The 24,127-nt window shown below is 51.8% G+C and overlaps 1 protein-coding gene across 5 annotated transcripts in view; it reads left to right on the top strand.

The window, feature by feature from the left end:
* Positions 1 to 24,127, top strand: part of RPH3AL (rabphilin 3A like (without C2 domains)) — a 142,146-nt gene that overhangs the window by 40,946 nt on the left and 77,073 nt on the right. For all 5 annotated transcript variants that reach the window (XM_060080694.1, XM_060080696.1, XM_060080693.1 and 2 more), the window contains exons 2-4: positions 13,568 to 13,679; positions 17,431 to 17,574; positions 20,275 to 20,404. In XM_060080694.1, the coding sequence (XP_059936677.1) occupies positions 13,603 to 13,679; positions 17,431 to 17,574; positions 20,275 to 20,404 (351 nt within the window). In that variant the 5' untranslated portion in view covers positions 13,568 to 13,602. The remainder of the gene's footprint in view (positions 1 to 13,567; positions 13,680 to 17,430; positions 17,575 to 20,274; positions 20,405 to 24,127) is intronic.

Here is a 24,127-nt window from a genome sequence, read left to right as displayed (position 1 = left end):
GCCAGCCTGCATCCTCTGCGGTACCTCCAGCTCTGCTTCAGCCCAGGTAACTCTGAGCCTTCTCAGAACTCCTGTTCGTCCAGTTCCTGCAGGTCTCGGTTTCTGTGAATTCCTGGCACACTCCTGAGCGCTGGGAGCATGGGAGAGGCTTGGAGAATGCGCCCTGGCTTATTGCTTTCATTAGGTGCCACACGCAGCAGCCAGGGCTCCTTGGGGGCAGAGAGGGTGACAGAAAGTGCCAGGCAGGAGCCAGCTGCGTGGCCTTGAGGGAGTGGCTGCACCTCTCAAGCATCAGGTCTCGAGCCTCTTCTCTGGAAGGGGATGACGGCATGCCATCCCCTCGGGATTGTGATGAGTTTCACCTGGTCAGCCTGTGGCCAGCACCTGGCAGGTAGGCAGTGCCCTGTAAGGTCGGCTGCCTTCCCTTCCCAGTTAGGCAGCTCAGGGCCAGGCTGCGCATGTGCAGCGAATTTTGATTTGCGGGCTCCTTCGAAAAGCTCCAAAACTACCTGCAAAATGCCAGTGGTCCTGTTTGGCCTTTTCTCCATTCACCTTCTCTGTACCAAGCCACATTCTGGGGGTGGTCCCCTCTCTCACTTTCAGATGGCCCTCTGCCTGGCTTGAGTCTTTGGCAGTCCTCACCGTGGTCGTTCGTGATGGGCACCCCCAGTTCTTTGGGGTCTTAACCTCTGCCAGAGGAACAGGGCATGTGCAGAGAAGTTAACAGCTGGCACCTGGGCAGCACGTACTTAACCTTGGAGCTGGAACAGGGAACCGTCTGTTTGTGTTTCCATGAACGAGAGAGGACAGCTGGCCACAGATAGCAGCGAGGTCAGCAGGGGTTGCCTTGCCTCCTGGCTTTAGGCAAACAGCGCCAGGGTCCCCGCCCCGGCTCTGGGGAAGTAGGCGGAAGAAGTGGGCTGAAGGACCTGGCAGAGCCTGAGAAGAGCCACCTAGAGCTGGTATCCTGGCAGGGCTGTCAGAGGCCGCTGCTCCCGGGACCTGAGCACACGGAGGACTACCCTGTCGTCACACCTGAGGCTTGGGTGAGAAGGGGTGGGCCTCTTTTCCTTCCAGAGGCTTCTCCGCTTCATGGAGAGGTTTCTCTTGGGCTCCTCCAATAAGCAGCTCTCAGGTGTGAGCTGAAATCAGATTTCCTTTGCAAAAACTCTGTTTGCTTGGGACTTTCCACACAAATTGCTAAGATAGAAACAGGCTTATATTTCTGCATGAAAAGACAAAGAGCCTTCACACCCCTCAGTGTGCACCCCAAGCCAGGTGCCTGGCAGCCCCTGGGATGGGCGACTCGGGCATTTTCTGAGCAGAGTCCCCCGAGCCACGGACACCTGCTTACCCTGAAGGCTTGATTTTATTCTGGTAACCTTTGAGCTGAGTTTCAATTCTATCTCCTGTTCTTTATTTTTTGTGCCATCGACTTCTTTTTTTTAAATATTTATTTATTTATCTTTGGCTGCATTGGGTCTTTGTTGCTGCACTCGGGCTTTCTCTAGTTGCAGCGAGCTGGGGCTACTCTTCGTTGCAGTGTGTGGGCTTCTCATCGCGGTGGCTTCTCTTGTTGCGGAGCACGGGGCTCTAGGCGCACAGGCTTCAGTAGTTGTGGCACGTGGGCTCAGTAGTTGTGGCGCATGGGCTTTGTTGCTCCACGGCATGTGGGATCTTCCTGGACCAGGGCTCAAACCTGTGTTCCCTGAATTGGCAGGCGGATTCTTAACCATTGCACCACCAGGGAAGCCCCCCATAGACTTCTTTTTTGACAGTCTGGTGAATGCTATGGAATGTTTCTCAAAATAATGGTTCTAAATGCACAAACAGTATTACAGAGGATGCCAATTATATTGACTTATCATTATCAGATTTTTTTTTAAAAAACAAGCGTTTGATACAGTAACCCATGTACTTTTTTTTTAATTAATTTAATTAATTTATTTATGTTGGCTGCACTAGGTCTTAGTTGTGGCATGCAGGATCTTTTAGTGGCAACATGCAGGCTCATAGTTGCGGCATTGCAGACTTCTGAGTTGTGGCATGCAGACTCTTAGTTGCAGCATGCATGTAGGATCTAGTTCCCTGACCAGGGATTGAACCCAGGCCCCCTGATTGGGAGCATGTAGTCTTACCCACTGGACCACCGGGGAAGTCCCTGTGCTTCTTTTTTGAATCATTAAGTAAACAGCCTTGCAGTAGGTCTGATAACTATTGTAATTTTAAAGTAGTGGTGAGCATAAACAATATTTCGAGGTATCTGCAGCTCAGTATTGTGGTATGAAAATATCTGTGATTCTACCAATGACTAAGACACAGGTACTTTTAGAATGACTGTGGTGTGTTGCCTATATTCATAATGAAAGGAAATAGGTAATTTCAGTTATAGGTTAATGAAAATGAAGATACAGTTTGTTCCCATCCAAGTTCACGGCTCGCTTGTTAAGAACTCCCAAGACAAGCAATGACCAAAGGAGATTGTTTTCCTGAATCCACTTTTTGCATCAACCATGACAACTCCCTGTTTTAGATGTAAACCCCTCTCCTGGTCCTGAGGACCCCAGGAACTCCAGGGGGCATTTCAGACCAGCTTAAACATCTATGCATACATAAAGGGCCCACCAGGTCTGCTGTCCCAACCCCCAAAGTAGGGCTCTGGGTTCTCTTTTCCCCATGTATTATGGGTTGAATTGTGTCCCTCAAGGGGACATGTTGAAGTCCTAATGCCCAGGACCTCAGAATGTGACCTTATTTGGAAATAGGGGCATTGCCGATGTAATTAGTTAAGATGAGGTCATATCGGAATCTCCTTTGGTCTTAATCCAACATGATAGAAACACAGGGAGACGGCCACGTGGAGACACAGAGGGAAGAATGCCATGTGAAGATGAAGACAGAGACTGGCGCAAAACAGCCATGAGCCAAGGAACACCCAGCATTGCCAGCAAACAGCAGAAGCTAAGGGAGATGCTTCTCTAGACAGATTCTTCTCTGGATCCTGCAGAGAGAGCTTGGCCTTGCCCACATCTCGGTTTGGGACTTCCATGCTCTAGGACTGTTGTAAGCCTCCCAGCTCGTGGTACCTGGTTACAGCGGCTGTCGGAGACTAATACCACGTGTTCCAACGGGGACTGGAGCACTGCTTTGGGCCCGGCAGCCAGCCTACGAGACTTCCCTCCTTCCCGTGTGTTCAAGGGTGAATCCTGCCTGAGGAGTCTGGTTGCCCTGGAGTTGGCCGCCATCAACTCTGTGGTCGTCTTGATCTGGGACCTCCACCTGCTCTGTTTCAGGCCTTTTAGAAATGACAGAAGTGAGCTGTGCCTCTGGGGACACGTAGGCAGAGCCTGTGGCTGTTAAAATCGGAGGGCTGGCACCTGAAGTGAGAGGGGTAAGAAGTGGGATGCTCTGCATCTCATTTCGGTTGGAGGCTGCAAGTACTGTTTCAGCCTGGAAGTGAGAAAACAGTTTCAGCGAGACAAAGAGACAGGCAGGGATTTGGGTCCACTGGAGTGGGCGTTCGGGGTGAGGATTTACTTCCCCGGGGAGAAGACCCCTGCAGCAGTATGTGGGGCTCCTACCTGTGCACCTTGTGAGGCCTGCTGAGGGTACAGGGAGCTTCCCTGGCTCACCCTGCAGTCAGCTGAGATGTGGCACATGCCTGGTGCAGAGTCAACACTCAGAGCTTGTTTGTTGAGTGAATGAATGAGGACAACGAAGACAAAAGCAGCGCCACTTGTCTTTCTGAGGCCAGCGGCCCACTCGACCCTGTGCCTCAGCGGGGATGTGCCCTGGGGCGTCTAGGATGGACTGCTTTTTGCAGGGCACAGACAGGAAAGGCTGCAGGAATCTGAGCTAGGGCTGAGGGGTCTTAGAGAGCCCCACCCGAGACGAGGAACCTGAGTGCGCCATGAGGACAGGTAGGGTGCCTTCACTTGTCTGACTCTTCCTAAGTCATCCTTAGAAAAATGCTCCAGAAGTAAATTCACCTGTAATCCCACACCCTGCTCTCTGACACATGAACTCTGCTTTTTCCCTGTGGGCCCATGACTGTTATATTGTGCTGTCAATGTGTCTATGATGTGGTCTACACGTCTTGCACTTACTCTTGCTGTAAACCCTTTTCCAGGTCATTTGTCATTTTTAACATGGACTGTGACTTTGTGCCGGACGGGCTACTGTTGACCATTCAAGAGTTAGAGCCCTTTGGGGATTTCCAACTTTTTTTTTTTTAATATTTATTTATTTATTTGGCTGTGTCGGGTCTTAGTTGCTGCACGCAGGATCTTTAGTTGTGGCACGCAGGCCCTTTTAGTTGCGACATGAGTGCGGGATCTTAATTCCCTGAGCAGGGATCGAACCCAGGCCCCCTGCACTGGGAGTGTGGAGTCTTACCCACTGGACCACCAGGGAAGTCCCTTCCCACAGTTTTAGTTGGTATAAACTGCTTTGCAGAGTGGGCCTGAGGCAGGATAGGTGAGACCAGCTCAGTGCAGGGGCCTGCGTGTGGCTGGGAGCAAGGTTAAGGGGCAGGGGGAGGTCACAGTGCTCAGCCTTTAATTCTAGGCTAGGGATGCTGGGCTTTATCCCATGGGCTGTGGTAAACTCTTGAAGGACAGTATTCATTCTGTAAAGGGGGACCTGCATCCTGTGTCCTGAGAGCTGCCTTCTTCGTGGAGTTAACAGAAGTAAAGACCCACCCGCTCCAGGACACAGAGTGGAGTGAAATGCTGAGGGGAGACAAAGGGGGTCAATTCCGAGTTGGGGTTCGGTGGGGAGGAGAATCCCCAGAGGGTTGGTGCTGGGCCTCTGCAGGTAGACAGTGTAAAGGGAAGGGGGGTCACGGGAGAACTTCCAGAAACAAAGCTGAGCAGCCAGAACACATCCAGGCTCCCAGTGACGAGAGCATGGACCTTGCGGAGGGATGTGGTGGGAGGTGAGACTGGGAGGATAGTTTGGGCCAAATCATGGATGGCCTTAGTGCAGCTTGGGTTTTTCCCTTTGGCACTGGGGAGCCATTGAAGGTTTAGAGCAAGGGAATTGCATGGTCTGACCTACACTTGAAGGATGATCTCTCTGGCTACAAGTGAAGGGGGTGAGGTGAGCCTCAGGAGGTCCAAAGGCCAACTGGGAAGCTTTTGCCAGAGTCTGGGCAAAGATAGGGGGAGAATCGAATGGGGAGGGGGAGAGAAGTCACCCGAGGAAGCAAATCTGGCACAGTGCCCGCTGATAGGGTGACTCCTAGGGACGTTTGTCAGGCAGTAGCTTCCCCGGGACTCCTGTCTCATCTCCTGAATCCTCTGCAGCCTTGCTTCGTGCATAATTAGCTCAAGAGAGGTTCCCTCGGGTTTCAGACAGGCCTTTGAGGCTTCCTGTCTGAATCTTTCATCCTCCGAGTGCAGTGTGACAGGTGGAGGAAACATTGATGTCTCTGCTCACCGTATTTTGCTGCTATTATCATGTTTCCCGAATCATAGTAACAGAGCAGATGTCAGGGCCTGTTGCTAAGGGTTCCCTGGAATATTAATACCCTGGGTGTAGAACTGCAGGCTCTTAAACGGTGTCTTTGAGGCCTCGGGAAGCACGGGCTGGGTGGCCAGTATGCTTTTATATTCATCCCTGCTTTTTCTCCCTCCTTTAGACCCTCATTTCCTCCCCCTGACCCCCCCGCCCCCCTGCCCAGGCACAGTTGGTTGTCCGAATGGCAAACCCAGCAGCAGCAGTGAATGGGCAGCCACCCTCCCCTGCCACACCCAGGGCAGACATGACTAAAGGATCACAGTGTTCTTTCCAGAGCTGATGCCGGCTCCAGATCCTTTCCTGCGTGACTCTCCAGGCATCGGCTCAGATTTGGCACTGGGATGACACCCCTTTTCCAGCCCTGTACAGGCCACCGGAGGTGGCTCCCGGGCCCTCCCCCAGCCCCCTCTCCTCCGAGCTTTTCCTCTGGCACGTGGGTGGGGAGCAGAATGGGTTTTACTTGCTTCTTGTGCCTTCTGTTTTGCCTCCCTCATCTGGCCTTTTGGCTTTTCCACTGCTCACAGTTTACAAATCAAACTCCAAACAGCTCTGGGAGGTTGGACTCAGCAGGATATTGAGGTCAGGGTTGGGATTTTGTCTACCAAATGCCATTTGTATCAGTTATCTATTGCCATGGTAACGCCATGTAACATCCATTCCCTAACTGGGTGGTTTATGACATTTCCTTATTGCTTCTGAGTCTGTGGGATGGCTGCTGCTCTTGCCTGGGACTCATGTCTCCTTCATCCTGGTTCAGCCACTCCCAGAAGACCCACCTGCACCTGTGTGGAAAGATGCACTTTTGTTCTCTCTCAGTGGCTGTTTGGACCCGGCGTCCTGCACCTGTTGGTGACTTGTGTTTGCCTTTGCACGTGGTGTCCCCTCCTAGACCCTGCGGCTCCTTTCAGCCCTTCCATCCCCCCTGCCTCTTTCTCGCCGTTCTCCCTGTATCATCTCTGCTCTTCCCATGAGGCCAGACCCTACGGCTCCATGAACGCTCTTCCATTCACATCCCAGCCTGGGGCGTCAGACATGGCTCAGTTGTATGTACCAGTGAAAGTTTCCCTGAAATAAAACCAAGGAGGTGAAAACACCAGGGTCTGAAGGTGGAAAGAGAACCCTACCAGGAGAAGGTGTGGGCGATGAGGAGTTGTCCTTGCTTGGTGTCAAGCTGTCCTTGTCCCTGTGGTCCTGTAGGCAGGGCAGAGCCTCCGTGGGTGGATGTGATCCTCTCGTGTGATCCTCTCGAGGGGCAGGTTGTTTTGCCCTCCGGTATCTTTTTCAGAATCTGGTACATCTCAGAGACAGCTGCAGGCTAGAAACGTTTTCCAGGCTGTGTTAAAGAGACTGTAAGATTTGGAAGGTTTCCTGGGTCAGTAATGTGAGCTGTTCTTTGGAGTTTACAGGCTTGTGTTTTCATTTCCTCTTCTCTGCGGGCCTGTGTGGAGGTGGAGACCCCAGCCCTCTGTAGGGAGAACTCGGCTGGCGAGGTGTTACCTGACCACTGGGTCACCGGGCTCTCAGGCCGGTGTGGCTTCACCAGGTTCTAAGCCCACAAAGTCCATTAAGAGGGAGAAGCTTTCTTTTAAGTAGACTTGAATGTTTGCAGAGAAGAGGTGGTTTTTTTTTTTTTTTTTTTGCAGTACGCGGGTCTCCCACCGCTGCGGCCTCTCCCGCTGCGGAGCACAGGCTCCGGACGCGCAGGCCCAGCGGCCATGGCTCACGGGCCCAGCCGCTCCGCGGCACGCAGGATCCTCCCGGACCGGGGCACGAACCCGTGTCCCCTGCATCGGCAGGCGGACTCTCAACCAGTGCGCCACCAGGGAAGCCCCCTGTACACATTATTAAAAGCAACTTGTTGGAGATTTACAGACAGATTCTTCCATCTCTGAGTTCTGAGTTTGAAAATACAAAAGTCCACATGAGGCCGACCGGACACAGCTGCCTGCAGCAGAACTTTTTGTAGTGAATGATTCTAGATGCGCTTTGGAGGTGCATTTCAAAAAAAAATACACTTCCTTTCCCTTTGGGGAATTTATCCTAAGGAAATAATCAGAAGTGGGCACAAAGATTTCTCTCCCAGGATATCCATTTGAAAGCTGAATATAATAGAATAAAATTGGAAACAATCTGTGTGCCTCCCCCAGGAGGAAAATGATGAAATATATCCAGAATACTAAGTTACAATTAAGAATCATGTTTCTGAAGACTTTTAATAAGGTGAGAAAGTGCAGTATGATAAGAAAGCAGAGCAAACAGCGTGTGTAGTAAGAACCCAATTTTATTTAAAATCTGTACACAGACACCTAGGAAAACATGGGACGATCTTACACGAAGATGGTGAGTCTTCATCTGGGGGTGGGTGCTGAGTGCGTTTAGGGCGCATATTTGGCAGTGCCCGGGAGAGACCACGGGAGCTTGCATTTTGACTGTTGCCCAGTGGAGTCGGCTGTGACTCCATCATTTGCCTGCAGCAACTAACGCCAGGGTGACACGCTTTTGGCTTTAAGGAGCGGAGAGTTGATCTCCCAGTAAGAATGTTCGCTTTCACAGATCTGCCTTGAAAGTTTCCTGGGGCTCACAAACCTCTGCCCCCTAGGAATTTTCTCCAGAAACCAGCACCAGGCAAGTTGTGATTCTGTCTCCCCACGGGTCCCCTGAGCCCTTGTGCTGCAGGGTTTAGAAGCGCTGGGGAGGGTGCTGCTCAGCTTGTCTTGCCCAGCGGGGTGCAGGCGGCACCCGGAGGCCCTGCTGGGCCCCTCTGCAGGGAGGCGGCTCAGACAGAGCACCTGGGTGCTAACTACCACGTGGGGAATCCTGAGGAACAGACTGCCTGGGAGTGACCAGGCCACAGAACATAGTGAGAGCCCCGCCCTGCTCCGAGCGTGTCTGGCTTGTTGTCTGACTTCCTGCTTGTCTGAGAAAGGTGATTTGTCTGATGAAATCAGCTCCACTGCAGTTTATTCACTAAACACCTACTTTGTAGCCGGCCCTGTGCAGGGATGGAGAGAGGATGCAGGCCCCCCCGGGAGCCCACGAACACGTGCGTGTGCGCACACACACACACACACCCATCCTTCAGCCTCTCCCCTCTCACAGCCGGAAGGGCCTCCGAGACAGGCCGGGCCCCAGGTGCCGCTTCTCCCCTCATTTAGAGCAAGGCTAGAGCCCCCTGCAGCCCTCCGCCTGCAGCCCCCACTGCCTCTGCTCCGCTCCAGGCCCTGGGCCATTTCCACTTGTGAATGTGTGGGTTCGCCTTCCTGCTTTTTACTTACCTTCTTTAAGCCCCCGTTTTGGTCCCTCATCATTTGATTTTTTTTTTTTTTCAAGTTGGATCTCTACCTCTCTTATGCAAAAATCCCATTCTTTTTTTTTTTTTTTTTAATTTCTTTCTTTATTTGGTTGCTCCGGGTCTTAGTTGCGGCTTGCCAGCTCCTCTGTTGTGGCATGCGAACTCTTAGTTGCGGCATGCATGTGGGATCTAGTTCCCTGACCAGGGATTGAACCCGGGCCCCCTGCTTTGGGAGTGCAGAGTCTTACCCACTGTGCCACCAGGGAAGTCACCTCATCATCTGATTTTTGTCCAGGACAGATCGAAGTGTGTCAGTACAAGGGTGCGGTCCGTGTTCAGCTCACATGCACTGCTCTTTGGAAGTCTGAAGGACCCAGCTCTTAAGAGGGCCTGGACCTTGGGAAGGGCACCTCCTGCCCTGTTCCTCCTCGAGGCCCCCGCCGGAGGTGGAGCAGAACCCAGGAGGTGTGTTGGGTGGCAGTGAGCACACAGCTTGGCAGAAGAGGGGGTGCGGGCAGCCGGGGGCAGGGGCCGACTGGCGGGCGAGGAGCTGGCAGCCAGCTCAGTCTGCAGGGGTTTGGGGATCCTAAGCTGACTCTGTCCGCAGTTTCCTAAGACATGTTTCCCCAGGCTACCCTTCCCCTCCCACCACCTGTCCCGCGATTGCTCCGCGTGGGCGAGGGACAGCTGTGCCTTCCGAGGGGCCAGCCACAGCCCGGGGCAGGCACCTCAGTCCCTGGACGGGGCCTGAGTTCTTGCTCGGAGCCACCGCTGTGGAGATGTTCGGCCGCGAGCTTACCATCGTCGAAGACCCTGCCACCAGCGCCCAAGGCCCCAGGCCCCGGGAGGGGACCTCTCTCTCATCTCCCTGGGCCTCTCTGACGTGTTTGGCTCCGTGGGCTCATCTTCCTCAAAGCTCCAGAAGCGAGATGGGTGGGAGACCCAGGATGCCTCCTCCTCCCTGCCCCGGGGACCAGGCTGGGGTGGGGACTCAGATCCCCCCACCAGGTTGGAGCAGCGACCAACCTCCCACCCCAGGATCCTTCTCCAGTCCCCCGCCTGCTATCCCTGCATCCCTCCTGCAACTCAGCGGGTGGGAATCTGTTGGAATTGCCCAGGGCAATCCCTCCAGCCTGTCTGTCTCAGCTCCGTCGGGTACCGATGGGGAAACTGAGGCCCAGGGAAAATAACTGATGGTTCCTGGTCTTCCAGTAAGTTTGCATAAAAGCCGGACTTTCCAGGTCTTTTCTCTCCTAGTTGAGTGATCCTCACTGCTACGAAACCTTTCCCTTCATACTTACAGTGCAACGTGACCCGATGCAGAAATAGTATTGGTTAAGGGTTGGCAGACCCGCATAGGTGTGACCTTTTCTCAGTCTCTCATCCTCATTCTTTTTTCTTCTGCCCAACAAAAAATAATTAGATTGAGGAAGAACAGAACAGAGCCTGTGGGTGGCTGCAGAGTCATTTTGGCTCAAGTTAAAAAAAATAAAGCAAAGGAAAGGAATAGACCTCAGATGGGTCAGAGGACAGATAAATGTTAGTTTGGGGGTTCTCTTGTCAGTGATCCCAAAACTCTGGCCCCCTAAGAAGTGACCCAGGGACTTCCCTGGCGGTCCAGTGTTTAAGACTTCACTTTCCAATGCAGGGTGTATGGGTTTGAACCCTGGTCGGGGAGCTAAAATCCCACATACCTTGCGGCCAAAAACCAAAACATAAACCAGAAGCAATATTGTAACAAATTCAATAAAGACTTTTAAAATGGTCCACATCAAAAAAAAAAACAAAAAAAAAACCCAGAAGTGACCCAAAGGGGACAAGCGAAGTTCATTGTTTGGAGGTTCACTTGGGGGTGACGTGTTTGGGGCCGTGAGGCGCTGCTGCTTCTCCACCTGTGTTTGCTGCCGTCTCCTGGACGTCCCTACCTGTCCCGCTGTAAAGGAGGTGAAGGTTCGAGCCTGAGAGCACAGGGTCTCTCCTTTCTTCCCACCTCCTCCCCCGGCTCCGCTCCGCTCCCTTTTGGTTCAGAAGCTTCTGCAGATGATGGAATTCCCACCCTGAGATTCCCCGGCTTGCCCCTCCCTCTGGGTCACCACTGGTGCATCCCTGCTTTTGTGAGGGTGCCTGGTGGGCAGGAAGGCTCAGGGCCTTCTAGTGCTGGGAGCAGTGGCCCGAGACACGGTGCCCCCTGCAGGCCACGGCAGGAATGGCAGTGCCTATGAGGTGATGGACACCTAGTTAACCCTGGGCACAGCCTGTCCCCATTAGGGACACCGCATCACTTCCATTTCTTGAAGCTCCCAGAATATTTTTTTAAAATAATAAGGAAACAGGGCTACTGAGATGAGTGTGTTTTAAATGTTTACTTGGAACAGGGTAATGCTTTTCACACCCATGCAGCAGTGTGACTGCGCTATTCACGAGATAACAGAACTTATTAAAAAAACAGCAAAACAAATTGTAGCTGAAATGGGACTGGTTTAAAGCTGTTTGATGAGCGTCTCATTTTTGAGCCCACCTGTGTTTTCCTGGACTGGATGTGAGTCTCCTTTGGGAGAAGGTCAAGACTTTAAATGTGAGGAGGCCTTTGGTGACGGTGGCACCAGCAGCCCTCCCAGCACGGGGCCTGGCCATGGGGACTCCACACGCGACTCTTTGGGACCTGGGTTAACTCAGGTCTCGCTCTCAAGGTGGCTGACAATGGGGAGTGGGTGCCTGGATCAGCCGAGTGGAATAGAGAGCCCACTGCGGTCAAGGTAGTGGGCTTGGTGGTCCCTGAGTGGGTCAGTTAGCTGCAGTCTGCACGCTGCCCCCTGCTGGTCATCACAGAAATAGGTGACATTGGTCTAGAACAATAGTTCTCAAACCACGGTCCAGGGATCTCTGGGTGTTCCCAACGCCTTTCGGGGGGGTCCACAAAGTAAAAACTATTTTAGTAATAAAAATAATACACTTGGTCAAGTTCTCTCACAAATATACAGGTGAAAAGTTCATTGGCATGAATGCCACATTGGAACTAATCTTTAAGAAACTACCATCTGTTGAGTTTGGGTACAGTATGAAATAAGCATGTCCACAATTACCTGGGAAGGCTATTAAAATACTCCACCCTTGCCCAGCTATAGCATGTATCTGTGAGAGTCTGGATGTCCCTCATGTACTTTAACAAATCTACATATCACAAAAGATTGAATGAAATGGCAGAGATGAAACTGACTTTTGTTTAGCCAAACATTACCATAGGTTTGTAAAAATGCAAAACAATACCATTATTCTCACTAACTGTTTTTGTTTTGAACATATAGTTTTTATATAAAATATGTGAGCATCTCATGGGTTTATTATTTTTTGATGCATTGACAATTAAAATTTTTTCTCAGTGTTCATTTCTCATATGGTAAATATCAATAGCTATAGCCCATAGCATTTGGAGTTCTCAAGAATTTTTTTATAACAGTTTAATGAGATGTAGTTCACATACCGTAAAATTCAGACATTTAAAGGGTACAAGGCAGTGGTTTCAGTGAATTCACAAAGTTGTGCAACCATCACCACTCTCTAATTCCAGAACGTTCTCATCATCCAAAAAAGAAACCCTGAGCCCGTTAGCAGTCACTCCCATTCCTCCCTCCCCTCCACCCCCAGCCCCTGGCAACCACTAATCTACTTTCTGTCTCTATGGATCGGCCCATTCTGGACATTTTATATAAATAGAACCATACAATATGTGGTCTTTTGTAACTGGCTTCTTTCACTTAGCGTGTTTTCAGGGTTCATCCATGTTGTGTAGCCTGTGTCAGCACTCCATTCCCTTTTATGACCAAACAATTTTCCATTGTACACATTTTATCCATTCATCAGTTAGTGGACATTTGAATTGTTTCCACTTTTTGGCTGTTATGAATAATGCTGCTGTGAATATTCATGTACAATTTCATATGTGGACATACGTTTTCTGTTCTATTGTGTTTATACTTCAAAGTCCTTTCTGGGTCTTGTGGTAACTCTGTGTAGCATTTAAGGAACGGCCAGACTAATTTCCAACCTCAGTGATTTTTAAGCGTGTAAAGGAGTCCTGTGTTTGAGAACCACTGGCCTGGAGGGGATTAGACCAGAGGAGTGTGGATAACTCAGTGCTGCCCCTCGTCTTTGCTCTGGGATTGGGATTCCCTCAAACTCCTCCCTCTCCCTTCCCCTCCTTACTCTCCCCACCAACACACGTCCTTGGTGGCAAGGAGAAAGCCAGCTAAGCTCGGCTGCACAAGTTAAGCCACCAGCAAGCTCTGGAGCAGGGTCTCCTCCCTGCAGGATTCCCAAGGGGACCATTTTCATCGTGGTCCCCATGAAGTAAAACAGGGGAAGTACTTGGAGGGTGCAGGGATCAAGCGCCCTTGGGGCTTGCCCGCTACGTTGAAAACTGCTGAGGTGTGCCTCTTTTCTCCTCTCCAATTCTGTCCCTTTGACATCCTGCCAATCAAGTCCAACCTTGTCACTTAGCTGCGTGATCCACCTAGCTACCCCTCCCAGAATCACGAGTCTTTTGAAAGAGGAGCTTTGAGGGAATAGCATTTAGCTGGAGGAGTGATTCTGCTGGTGAGATTCCAGACATCCTCGGGGACGGGGTGGGGACGGGGCAGGGGCCGGCAACCGACAGGGATAGGTTGGAAGTACCGGTTTTGGGTGTCTGAGGGACCCTGTCTGCCAGTGACACCCAGCCAATGACACGCTCTTTCTTCTTCCCTCTTCTCCCCTCAGATGTGACTCCACACCCTGGCTGGGTGCTCCAAGTCATGGCCGACACCATCTTCGGCAGTGGGAATGATCAGTGGGTTTGCCCCAATGATCGGCAGCTTGCCCTGCGAGCCAAGTGAGTACCTCTAGGGCTTGGCCGGGCCCTCCCTTCCCTCCCCCCTCCTAAATCCCCTCCTTTCTTTGAGAAGATTCAATCCCAGGCCTCCAGAAAGAGCAATTTGGAGACAAGTGCCCATCGAATACACACCACACTCCTGGCGCTGAGCTGGGCGCCTAACAGCCATTCATTCATTTAACTGCCGTATGGAATGTGTTCCCATTTCTCAGATGAGGACAGTGAGGCTGAGGTCCTCACCCAAGTCACCCGCCTTGTCAGTGGCAGGCCTGGGACTCCCCTGGGTCCATCTGACCCCACACCTGTGTTCTTTCGATCACAATAGGCTCCAGGGAGCCAGGCCACTTCCTTTACCTTCTCTGTTAAGAGTATAAATCCCCCATCACTGAGCCTTCAGCCCCTGAGTCCCTGGCAGCAGGGAGCCTTTGATCTCTGGATGCCCACTTCATAGTTGAGTTGACAGACCAAAGGCTTGTCTAATTTATGAAGAGCTGCCCTCTGGGCTGAAACACACAACCAGCCTTGAAGCATCCCAGGTCTCTGCCGTGCTCGTGTCAGGGTCTCTCTTGTTCTGGTTTGCCCCCAGTTTTCCTGTTATCTCTCAGCCTGGTGACCCCTCGGCTGTAGTTAGATCAGCCCATCTCCACCCACTGCCCCCCTCCGTGGCTGGAGACCAGGGGCTCCCAGATGCCTCTCCAGCCTTCCAGTCTCTTCCTGTCCCTCCAGGGAGTTGGGAGTCCCTGGGGTCAAATAAGCCCAAGAGTGCCTCTTCATCTGTCAAGTCGTGCTGGGTACAGGAGCCAGCATTTCCCAAATGGGACCAAGTTCAAGAAATTTGCGGTTAAACATTGTGAGCCTGCAGGGAACAGAGCTGAAACATCAAAAGAGGGTAGAGAAATGAATCTGAAATGCCCAAGAAGAGTGGAGGCCTGCGTGATTTGCAGGACTCTTTGCACCACAGTTAATTTGTCCCGCTCACTGGGATGGCTCGGCTCTTTTAGCCCCCATGTGACCCCTGTGGGGGAGAGACCAGGGGTGGAACCGTCCTCTCTCCCTCTCTCCTCTGACACCAGGCGAGATGATGCGTCCTCCGTGGCTGGATGTGAGGAGCTGACGTGAGCTGGGCTCTTGTAGGAGGGCCCAGTGTGACCCCTGGTGATCCCGCCGGCATTCCCTTTGGCTCTCCGTGACCTGGTCTTGCGCTCAGCAGCAGCCAGAAGCGGTTGTAGCACCTTTTATTTATTTATTTATTTTTGGCTGAGTTAGGTCTTTGTTGCTGCACGCAGGCTTTCTCTAGTTGCGGCGAGCGGGGGCTATTCTTCGTTGCGGTGTGCGGGCTTTTCATTGCAGTGGCTTCTCTTGTTGCGGAGGACGGGCTCTAGGTGCGTGGGATTCAGTAGTTGCGGTACGCGGGCTCAGTAGTTGTGGCGCACGTGCTTAGTTGCTCTGCGGCTTGTGGGATGTTCCCGGGCCAGGGCTCGAGCCCGTGTCCCCTGCATTGGCAGGCAGATTCTTAACCACTGCGCCACCAGGGAAGCCCATAGCACCTTTTATCTCCTCCCCGGGGTGTGCTGCCTTGTAATGCCAGGCTCCTTAAAGGAGAGTGTTACAAATCCCTGCAGCCAGGGACAGGTGAATGTGTACCCCTGCCCACTCCAAGGCCTGGCCTCCCTTCCTGTCCCCACCAGTCCTGCCCCGTTCCCATTCTTTGCCTTCCTCAGCTCTGTGAGGGTCACTTAAAAAAGTATTAGTCTAGGGCAAGGTATTTTTTAAAATTGAAGTATAGTCGATTTACAGTATTATATTTGTTTCAGGTGTACAATGTAGTGATTCAATATTTTATAGATTATCCTCCATTTGAAGTTATTGTAAAAATTATTGGCTATATTCCCTGTGCTGTACAGTATATCCTTGTAGCTTATTTATTTGATACACAGTAGTTTGTACCAAGGCATTTTTTTAAATTGGAGAAATAGGCAGTCTAGAAGTCTGGACCTCTCCAATGCAGCACGTTACTTTATGCCTTCATGCCTTTGCCCGTTCAGTGTCCTTTGCCTGAATGCCAACTCCCTGCTTCCATTGGGGGAGCTCCTATTCATCCTGCAAAACCCAGCACAAATGCTACCTCTTTGGTTAAGCTGTTCCTAATGGTCTCACCCACGATCATTATAAAAACCATCACTAACTGCCACTTACTCAGCAACTGGGCATCTGCTATGTACAGAGCACTTTATATACCCTCCTTCTTTCACCTTCCTGGCATCCCTTAAAGAGACAGATCAGGCAATCAAGGGTGAGCAGCTGTCCAAGTTCTCATACCTGGGAAAGGGCAGGGCCATAAGATGAGACCACCCATTGGGCTTCAGAATCTGAGTCCTTCACCTTAACCAGCCTGGGATGGCTTTCTCTCTACTCACAGAGAAAGGACACGCTTTGTAGCTCTCCTAACTTATACAGCGTCGGCAGTGCTTGGATGCGAGAGCTGCACTGAGTGGTGACGTGAGGCCACCAGTGTCCATCCGTTTCAGGGAACCACTAGGAAGGCGTCCACACCCTCACCTTCCTGCCCTGTATCCTGTGTCACAATCTCTTGTCTGTTGCCTCTTCTTTAGGGGAGCCCTTCTTTTTTTTTTTTTTTTTTTTTTTTTTGCGTTACGCGGGCCTCTCACTGCTGTGGCCTCTCCCGTTGTGAAGCACAGGCTCCAGACGCGCAGGCTCAGCGGCCATGGCTCACAGGCCCAGCCCCTCTGCGGCATGTTGGATCTTCCCGGACCGGGGCACGAACCCGCGTCCCCTGCATTGGCAGGCGGACTCTCAACCACTGCGCCACCAGGGAAGCCCTAGTGGAGCCCTTCTAGAGCTGCTCCCCTGCCTGGGTCAATTCCCCTTATTTGTACATCCTCCTCACGCCCACCTGCGTGGCCTGCCCAGTGGCTTGTCCCAGCACCTAGCGAGCCTGGCATCACAGTGGATGCTCAATAAATAGGTATCGAATGAATCGCTCTCAGAATTTTTCAGTAAATAAATATTTTTGTAACTGATCGAGCATCCGTCTCCCCCAGAATATTGTAGTTCTGGAGGGCAGTGACCTTGCCACCTTGTCCGTCTCTGTGTTCCCACCACCTGGCGCAGAAAGTCTGGAAGAAGCTGGGCCCCAGGGCAGGGAGTTGGGGCTTGGTCCACTGCTGCCACTCTCACCATCCAGAAAAACAGAAAGCGTTGGAGTTCTTCCCCTCAGTCCTGGGGCTCTGGGCCGGGGCCCAGCCCCGCCTCGCCACACTGGCCGGCCCTCACCGCTCCTCCTGTGCTGCGTTACCCTCCTGCCCTGGATCCCTCTTGTTTTCAAAATGCTGCATGAATATCCATTTATCCTCAGCGCTTGTTTTTAACCTAATTACCAGTCTTTCCTGTCCCACAGTAAACTCCATCTCACCTTCTTGTACAACTCAGATCCGGGTGTTCATTCTTCTCTTGGTCATCTTCAGTGCTGTTCCCTTGAAACCACTCATGCTGTGGCCATGGCCTTTGGCACATTCCATGCTCCTGTCTCCCCCCAGCCCCCCCGAGGTGCTAAGGGGGTGCTGCTATCCTTGTGGGACCCGGGAGCTGGCGGGTGGCAGAGGCAGCGTTTGGAGGCTGGTGTCTGAACCCCTTGCCCCTCACACACAGACTGTGCTCAGGGGACCTTTGTGGATGTGGCGGGGATGCCAGTTTGCACTGGGGTTGCACTTCTGTGTTGTCCTCTCTCAAGGTTGCAGACGGGCTGGTCTGTGCACACCTACCAGACAGAGAAGCAGAGGAAGAGCCAGTGCCTCAGCCCAGCCGAGGTGGAGGCCATCCTGCAGGTCATCCAGAGGGCCGAGCGGCTTGACGTCCTGGAACAGCAGAGAATCGGGTAAGGGCTGCTCCCAAGATGGGGCAGGAGTGAGGCCGTGGAGAGGGAAGCAAGGGCATTTAGTCCAGATCAGTGGGCTGGGCGTCTGGTGCCCTGGCTTCTAGTTCCAGCTTTTCACTGGGAGTGAGTCAGCTCTGCCTGAACACCCCTGGCGTGCGATTCCTAACCCAGCCTGTCCAAGCCTCAGTATACCCCTCTGTAAGATGGGGATAGCAGCTGATGTGTGGGCCCCAGGCTGTGGGGAGGATGAATGAGTGCCGTCAAACACGTTAAGGTCTGTGTAGCTCTGCACAAAGGAGGGTCACTGTGGTTCAGCCAGGGGAGGGATTGACGTGGAGGCTGAACTGTGGGTTCTCTCATCAAAGGCCCACAGGAGCCTCTCTCCAGCTTATTCTAAGCCCTTCCGGCCTCCGGCATCCAGAGCTGTCTCCTACATAGTCTTCAGTTTTGTTGTATCTTTTTTGTTGTTTAATTACAAAAGCAATTCATACTTCCTAGACAATCTGAAAAGCACAGGCAGGCACGAGGAGGAAAACATAAATGCAGGGCACTGGCAGGAATTAATTTGATTCTGGTTTCCTTGTTCTTTTTCTATTTATCTTTTTCTATTAAATAGATGATCATTTTTAAAAAGTCAGACATTGTAGAAATGCACGGTTCTAGAAAGTGAAACCACTACAAAGACCACTGCTGTCCAAACAGTTTGTTGTCTGTGCCTCCATAATACTGACATATTACTACCATTTCATTACAAAAAGGGTTTGTATCTGACAGACTAGTTGTCCTTTGCTCTTTTCTCCCCACCGCACCTGGCTGGGGCCCCTCCCTCTCTCAGGCCTAGCCCAAGGGTCCTGCAAAGCTCTGCAGGTCTCCGAGGTGCCTGTGCTGATGGGCCAGCACCACATCCCTCAGGCTCCCCCAGGAGGGCGTGCTGGGAGCTGGTGAGGGGTGTCCCCCGTGGGCTCCCCGCAGCTGTGGGAAGCATTTGCGCCCCCCTCCCGTCCATCTGAGCTGCTATCTTTGCCTTCCCTGTGCTGCCCACATCGTCTGGCCCTGGCTGTGAGCGCTGGGTTTGGCTGGGGCAGGAATGGCCCAGGAGGCAGTTAATCATCCCAGAGGGAGGAGGCGCATCCTGTGTGTTTCCATGAGTGGGAGTCACAGGGCTGTACGGAGAGGGGGTCCCCAAAAAACAAGTGGGTCAGGCCAGGGCCGAACTCGGCTTTGCTCCCGGAACCCTGCAGGTCCCTGGAAGAGGGACGGTGATTCCTGTGGAAGTCAGGAGTGCCAGCTGGAGGGCAGGTGGGCAGAGGCAGCCTCGGCGCCCAGTCCGCCCTCCGTCGGCCCCCAGGCAGGGCCTGATCACCCCAGGGGAGAGGGTGGAGTTGCCATGAGACTTGGGGTGGCCTGAGTGTGGCCCTGGCTCTACCTCTGAGGAGTTGTGCAATGCTGGCAAGTGACTTCACATCTCGGAGCCTCAATCTTCTCACCTTTAAAGTGGGGGGGAAAACAGCATCCTCTGCACTGGGCCGTTGTGAGAGTTACAGGACATAACGTACCCACACCCCATCTTCCATGCATTCAAGAATTTTCACTGGGAATCCACTGGGCACTGGAGACACAGCGGCCAATAAAACCGAAGCAGAAGTGGCCGCGTGTTGTGGGCGTGGCAGTGTTGTATGACAGGTTGTCATGAAACAGGGGTCACGGTGGGCTGGGGCGCCGTGGGACTCAAGGAAAGGCACCTATCCTGGGCTCAGCAGGTTTCAAAGAGGACCTTTTTCTCTTTCTCCCTCTAGCTTCTCCGTCCACCCAGATGCTTAAGCCAAAAGCCTCTATTCCTTCCTGGATCCTTCTCTTACCTCTCCTCCCCCAAATCCATCCACAATGACTCTGAAATACAGCCCGTCCTGCTCCCCGTCCACCTTCCCCAGCCCTCCCGCCGCCTCCTGCCGGCTTCCTCCCCGGACTCCCCCTGTAATCCCAGCTTCCCACAACGGCTAGAGGGAGCTTTTAGAAAAGTCACTTAGATCAGATCATTCCTCTACTTAAAACTCTTCAGTGGGTTCGCGTTGATCTTAGAAAACAATCCAAACTTCAAAAACCAATCCAACCTACAAACCCCGTGTAACCTGGCCCCTCCTCGCCCCTCCAGCCTCCTTTATCCCAGGCAGTGTAGCCCCCCGGCCTTCTTACCGTTCTAATGCGCCAGGGCCTTGCTGTTTGTACTTGCTGCTCGCCCAGCTCTTCACATGTTTGGTCCTTGTCATCCTCTACCTCTCAGTTCAGATGTCCACAGAGAGGCCTTCACGAATCACCATCAAACATGCCCTGCCCCCTCCCAGCCCCACTTATTTTATTTCATAACACTCCCCCCTCTGAAGTCAGTTTGCTTGTTTGTGGACTTTCTCCCTTCATTGAACATAAATTCCATAAGAACAGGGACCGTGTCCATCTCTGGCTTGTTTGCTACAATATTCCCAGTGTCTGGCATGTTGTAGGTGCCCAGTTAATGGTTGGTGAGTGAGTGAATGATTAGGAGTTAGCCAGGGGAAGGGATGGGGCAGGGAACAGTACCCCAGGTGAGGGAACCAACCCCCAGGAAGTGGTATAGTACTGGGGCCCCGTGGCAGCCGCGCCTGGGCAGGGGTCTGGTTGGAGACAGGAAGCACGTGCCATCTGACTCTGTGTCCTGTGCTGCAGGCGGCTGGTGGAGCGGCTGGAGACCATGAGGCGCAATGTGATGGGGAATGGCCTCTCCCAGTGTCTGCTCTGTGGGGAGGTGCTGGGCTTCCTGGGCAGCTCATCGGTGTTCTGCAAAGACTGCAGGAAGGTAAGGCCCTGCTCTGGCTTCCCAGCCTGGACCAGCCCTGTTACTCTGTGGCTTTGCATCCTGGCTCCCAGGGGTGTGTGTGTGTGTGTACATTCGTGCATACATGTGTGCACACATGGTATCCTATGCTTCTTGACAAGAAGGATTGGGGCCTGAAGGTCAAATGGCCAGGCTTCTAGTGCCAGCTCTGGGGAGTGGACCTCTGGGTCTCACAGGCCTGGGTCTGAGTTCAGCTCTTCCACTAGCTGTATGACCTCAGAAAACTTATTTACTTATTTACTATGTCAAGCCTCACCTTCCTCATCTATAAAATAGGGATAATGATAATATGTACCTTAGAGAGTTGTGAGGATTAGGTATTATATGCAAAGCTCTTAAAACCTTGTTTGGCATATAAGTATTCAGGATATGTTATTAGTTGTCATTAAATACAATTTTCCTCAGGGCCAAACAGTTTGCTAAGATTATACTTCCTATTCTATTGGTCTGCTCTCTTGATCCCTGGCCACTCAAATGAGAATGATCTTTGCAGCAAGGCCAAGTGGATTTTCTCCTTTTCGTATACCCCACTGATTGTTCTAAATTATGCCACATATTAATATTGAGTCCAAGACTTCTTAAAATAACTTTTTGTTTTTCCTGGAGTTTCTAATTGCCTTTCTTTTCTCATTGACCAAAGAATAATGTGCCTTCCAGTCCTCAAGGTTATTTAGCATCTGAATTTCACTCTCTGTTGCGTGAAGCCTACTTTTTTTTTTTCCCTGCCAGAAACTCTTCTGGACTCTTATTCCTGCTGTAGCCTACAGTAGTTACTGCATAGCTGTCATCATGGGACTTCCCTTTACTGCCCTCCTAGGTTAGAAGCACTGTTCCCAAGACACCATGTCTTTTTCTTGTTTTGTTTTTCACTCTAGTTTTACTAGAACCCATTCTCAAGTAACTTCCATGTGCTAGTCATTATTTTAAGCCTGGAGTTATTTTGGTGAACAAGGCAGAGAAAGAACTTTCTCTCTTGAGGGAACCCAAAAAAAGTAATGTAATAGATAATAAGTAATAGTAAATAGTAAAGTAAATAAATAAAGTAAATAGTAAAGTAATAGATAAGAAGATTTCAGGAAGAAAGGGCTTCCCTGGTGGTGCAGTGGTTGAGAATCTGCCTGCCAATGCAGGGGACATGGGTTCGAGCCCTGGTCTGGGAAGATCCCACATGCCACGGAGCAGCTAGCCCCGTGAGCCACAATTACTGAGCCTGCGCGTCTGGAGCCTGTGCTCCGCAACAAGAGAGGCCGCGATAGTGAGAGGCCCGCGCACCGCGATGAGGAGTGGCCCCCACTTGCCACAACTAGAGAAAGCCCTCGCACAGAAACGAAGTCCCAACACAGCCATAAATAAATAAATAAAATTTAAAAAAAAAGAGATTTCAGGAAGAAATAAATTCTGGAAAGAATTAACAGGGAATAGAAGACTGAGGGTGGGGTGGGGCGTTAAGAGTTGAGAGGACTGTAAAATATGGGAACGTCAAAGAAGTAGACATGGACTTGGCAGCAGAGGCCATTGGCAGCCTTGACTAGGGCATTTTCAGTGATGTCCAAAATCTGGATGAGAGATCCAAGGTGCAAAGAAGTTAATGTACCAAATGAATAGGAGGGAAAGCCAAGATTTCCGCTAAGGTCCCTCTTCCCCGTTCAGTCGCATGTGGTGAACTGGGCTGAGGAATGTGGATTAACTGGTGAGGGGTCCCAAGAACAGTGGAGGTGTGGGAGGGGCCTGAGGGTCAGGGAGGGGGTGGGCACTTTGGTGCCGCTCCTCCGCAAGCCTCCACAGGCCTAGACTAGATAGATACCAACGAGGTACTACTGGGCACAGGGACTCAGGAATGTCTTGCTCCCAGCACCTGGGCAGGTGGGGTTCTAGTATGTGGCTTCTGCCTGGGAGAATGAGGCCCAACAGCCTGTTTCCTCCTCCTACCCCTCAACTCCATGACTACCATAAATGTCCGGGTCTGCGGGACCATGAAGAGGCTGTCAGAGCCTTGTCTCCTTTCCCCGGAAAAGTTTGGGGCCTCTGCTGCAGAGGCAGGCTGCTGCCCCTGGTTGCTGAAGGGTTAATGCCCGCTGCTCCTTGCAGAGCCGTTTCCTAGGCAACAGTGGGAGTCCCAGGGGAGAACCTCCGTGAATGTGGGGGTGGGGGAATGCTCTTCCAGATACTCTCACCACCCCCACCCCGTAGCTTTTCGGGAGGACATTTCCATTTGAAAATGTCCTTATTTCACAGCAGGCTGAAGACTTGGTCCTGGCTTGGATGGTGAGATCAGGAGCCCTCTGAGTTTCTGAGGGGACTTGTGCTTGGGTGAGAGTGGGAGGAGAGCGTGCCAATTAGGGCCACAGCTGAATGATGGGCATTTGGGGGGGTTATCTTCATCCATCCTTGAGAAGACTGTGTCATTCATTCAGTCATTCATTTACTCATTATGCAAATAGTAGAGGGTCTACTGTGTACGGGCCCTGTTCTAGGTTCTGGCGATACCATGAACAAGATAAAGTCCTTGCTCTCATGGAGACTGTTTTCTAGGGGTAGGAGAAGACAGACAATAAACAAATTTAAAATAACGTTAAGTAGACCTAGGGCTCTGTAGTGAATTAAAACAAAGTGCTCAAGTTGAGTCTCTGTGAGCTCAGACCTGACCACAGCAGGAGCCAGCCCCAGGAAGATCCAGGTGGAGGAGCGTTGCAGGCAGAGGGACCAGCAGGCACCAAGGCCCTGAGGCAGAAATGAGCTGGGCATGTTCAAGGAACTAATGAAGCCATCTGGGGCAGAGGGAGCGAGCGGTGGGCATAGCCAATCACACAGAGCTTTGTAAGTCAAGGTCAGGAGCTGAGATGTAATTCTAAGTTTCATGGGATGTCAGTGGAGCGTTTTAAGCAGGGATGTAATGTGATCCGGTTTGTGTTTTGAAGAGGTGAGCCTAGCTGCTGTCTGGCAAGTGCGTTACAGGGGGACATAGAAGCAAAGCAGGAGATGAGTTAGGGGGCGATGGCTGTCATTGGAAGATGATGAGGTTGGGGACGAGGCAACATAGGGACAAAGGCCATACGCTAAGGGAATCAATCTCTTCAATGTATTCTAAGCAAATAGGGAGGGGTTAGGGGGGTGATTGAGGGTCCTAGGAAGGAAAGCGGGTCCTAGATTCCAAATGGGCCAGGGCTAGAGGTCACTTGGTCCTGCACGGTGAGGGGACGGAGGTCCTCCTGGGTTGCCAGTAAGTGCTGTTCCCATGCAGAGAGACCTGGGTTGTGCTCCAGCTTGGGCACAGCGCAGTGACCTTGTATGAGCCACTTAACCTCTCTGGGCCTCTGTTTCTTCATCTGTAAACGGGGGAATAGAACTACCTCATCACTGGGTGGGTGTGAGGGGTAGATGAGCTAATGCAGGGAAGCCCTCAGTGTCGGGTCCATCACAAACACTCAGTGAAGGATTCCTGTTATGATTAATTCACGTCGAGGTCCTAGCTCTTCAGACTGCCCAGGTGGTACAAAAACAGAACCAACCTCACATACAGCTCAGAAGAGGTTTCGTGATACCCCATGGATCAGTCAGCTCAGGCTGCCATAACAAAAGACCACAGACTGGGTGGCTTCAACAACAGAAATTGATTTCTCATAGTTCTGGAGGCTGGGAAGTCCAAGATCAGTGTGCTGGCCAATCTGGTTTCTGATGAGGACT

This window comes from Mesoplodon densirostris, chromosome 18 (assembly GCF_025265405.1).
Source record: "Mesoplodon densirostris isolate mMesDen1 chromosome 18, mMesDen1 primary haplotype, whole genome shotgun sequence".
NCBI lineage: Eukaryota > Metazoa > Chordata > Mammalia > Artiodactyla > Ziphiidae > Mesoplodon > Mesoplodon densirostris.
The sequence above is the reverse complement of the archived record's forward strand: the minus strand, read 5'-3'. Positions and strand labels throughout refer to the sequence as shown.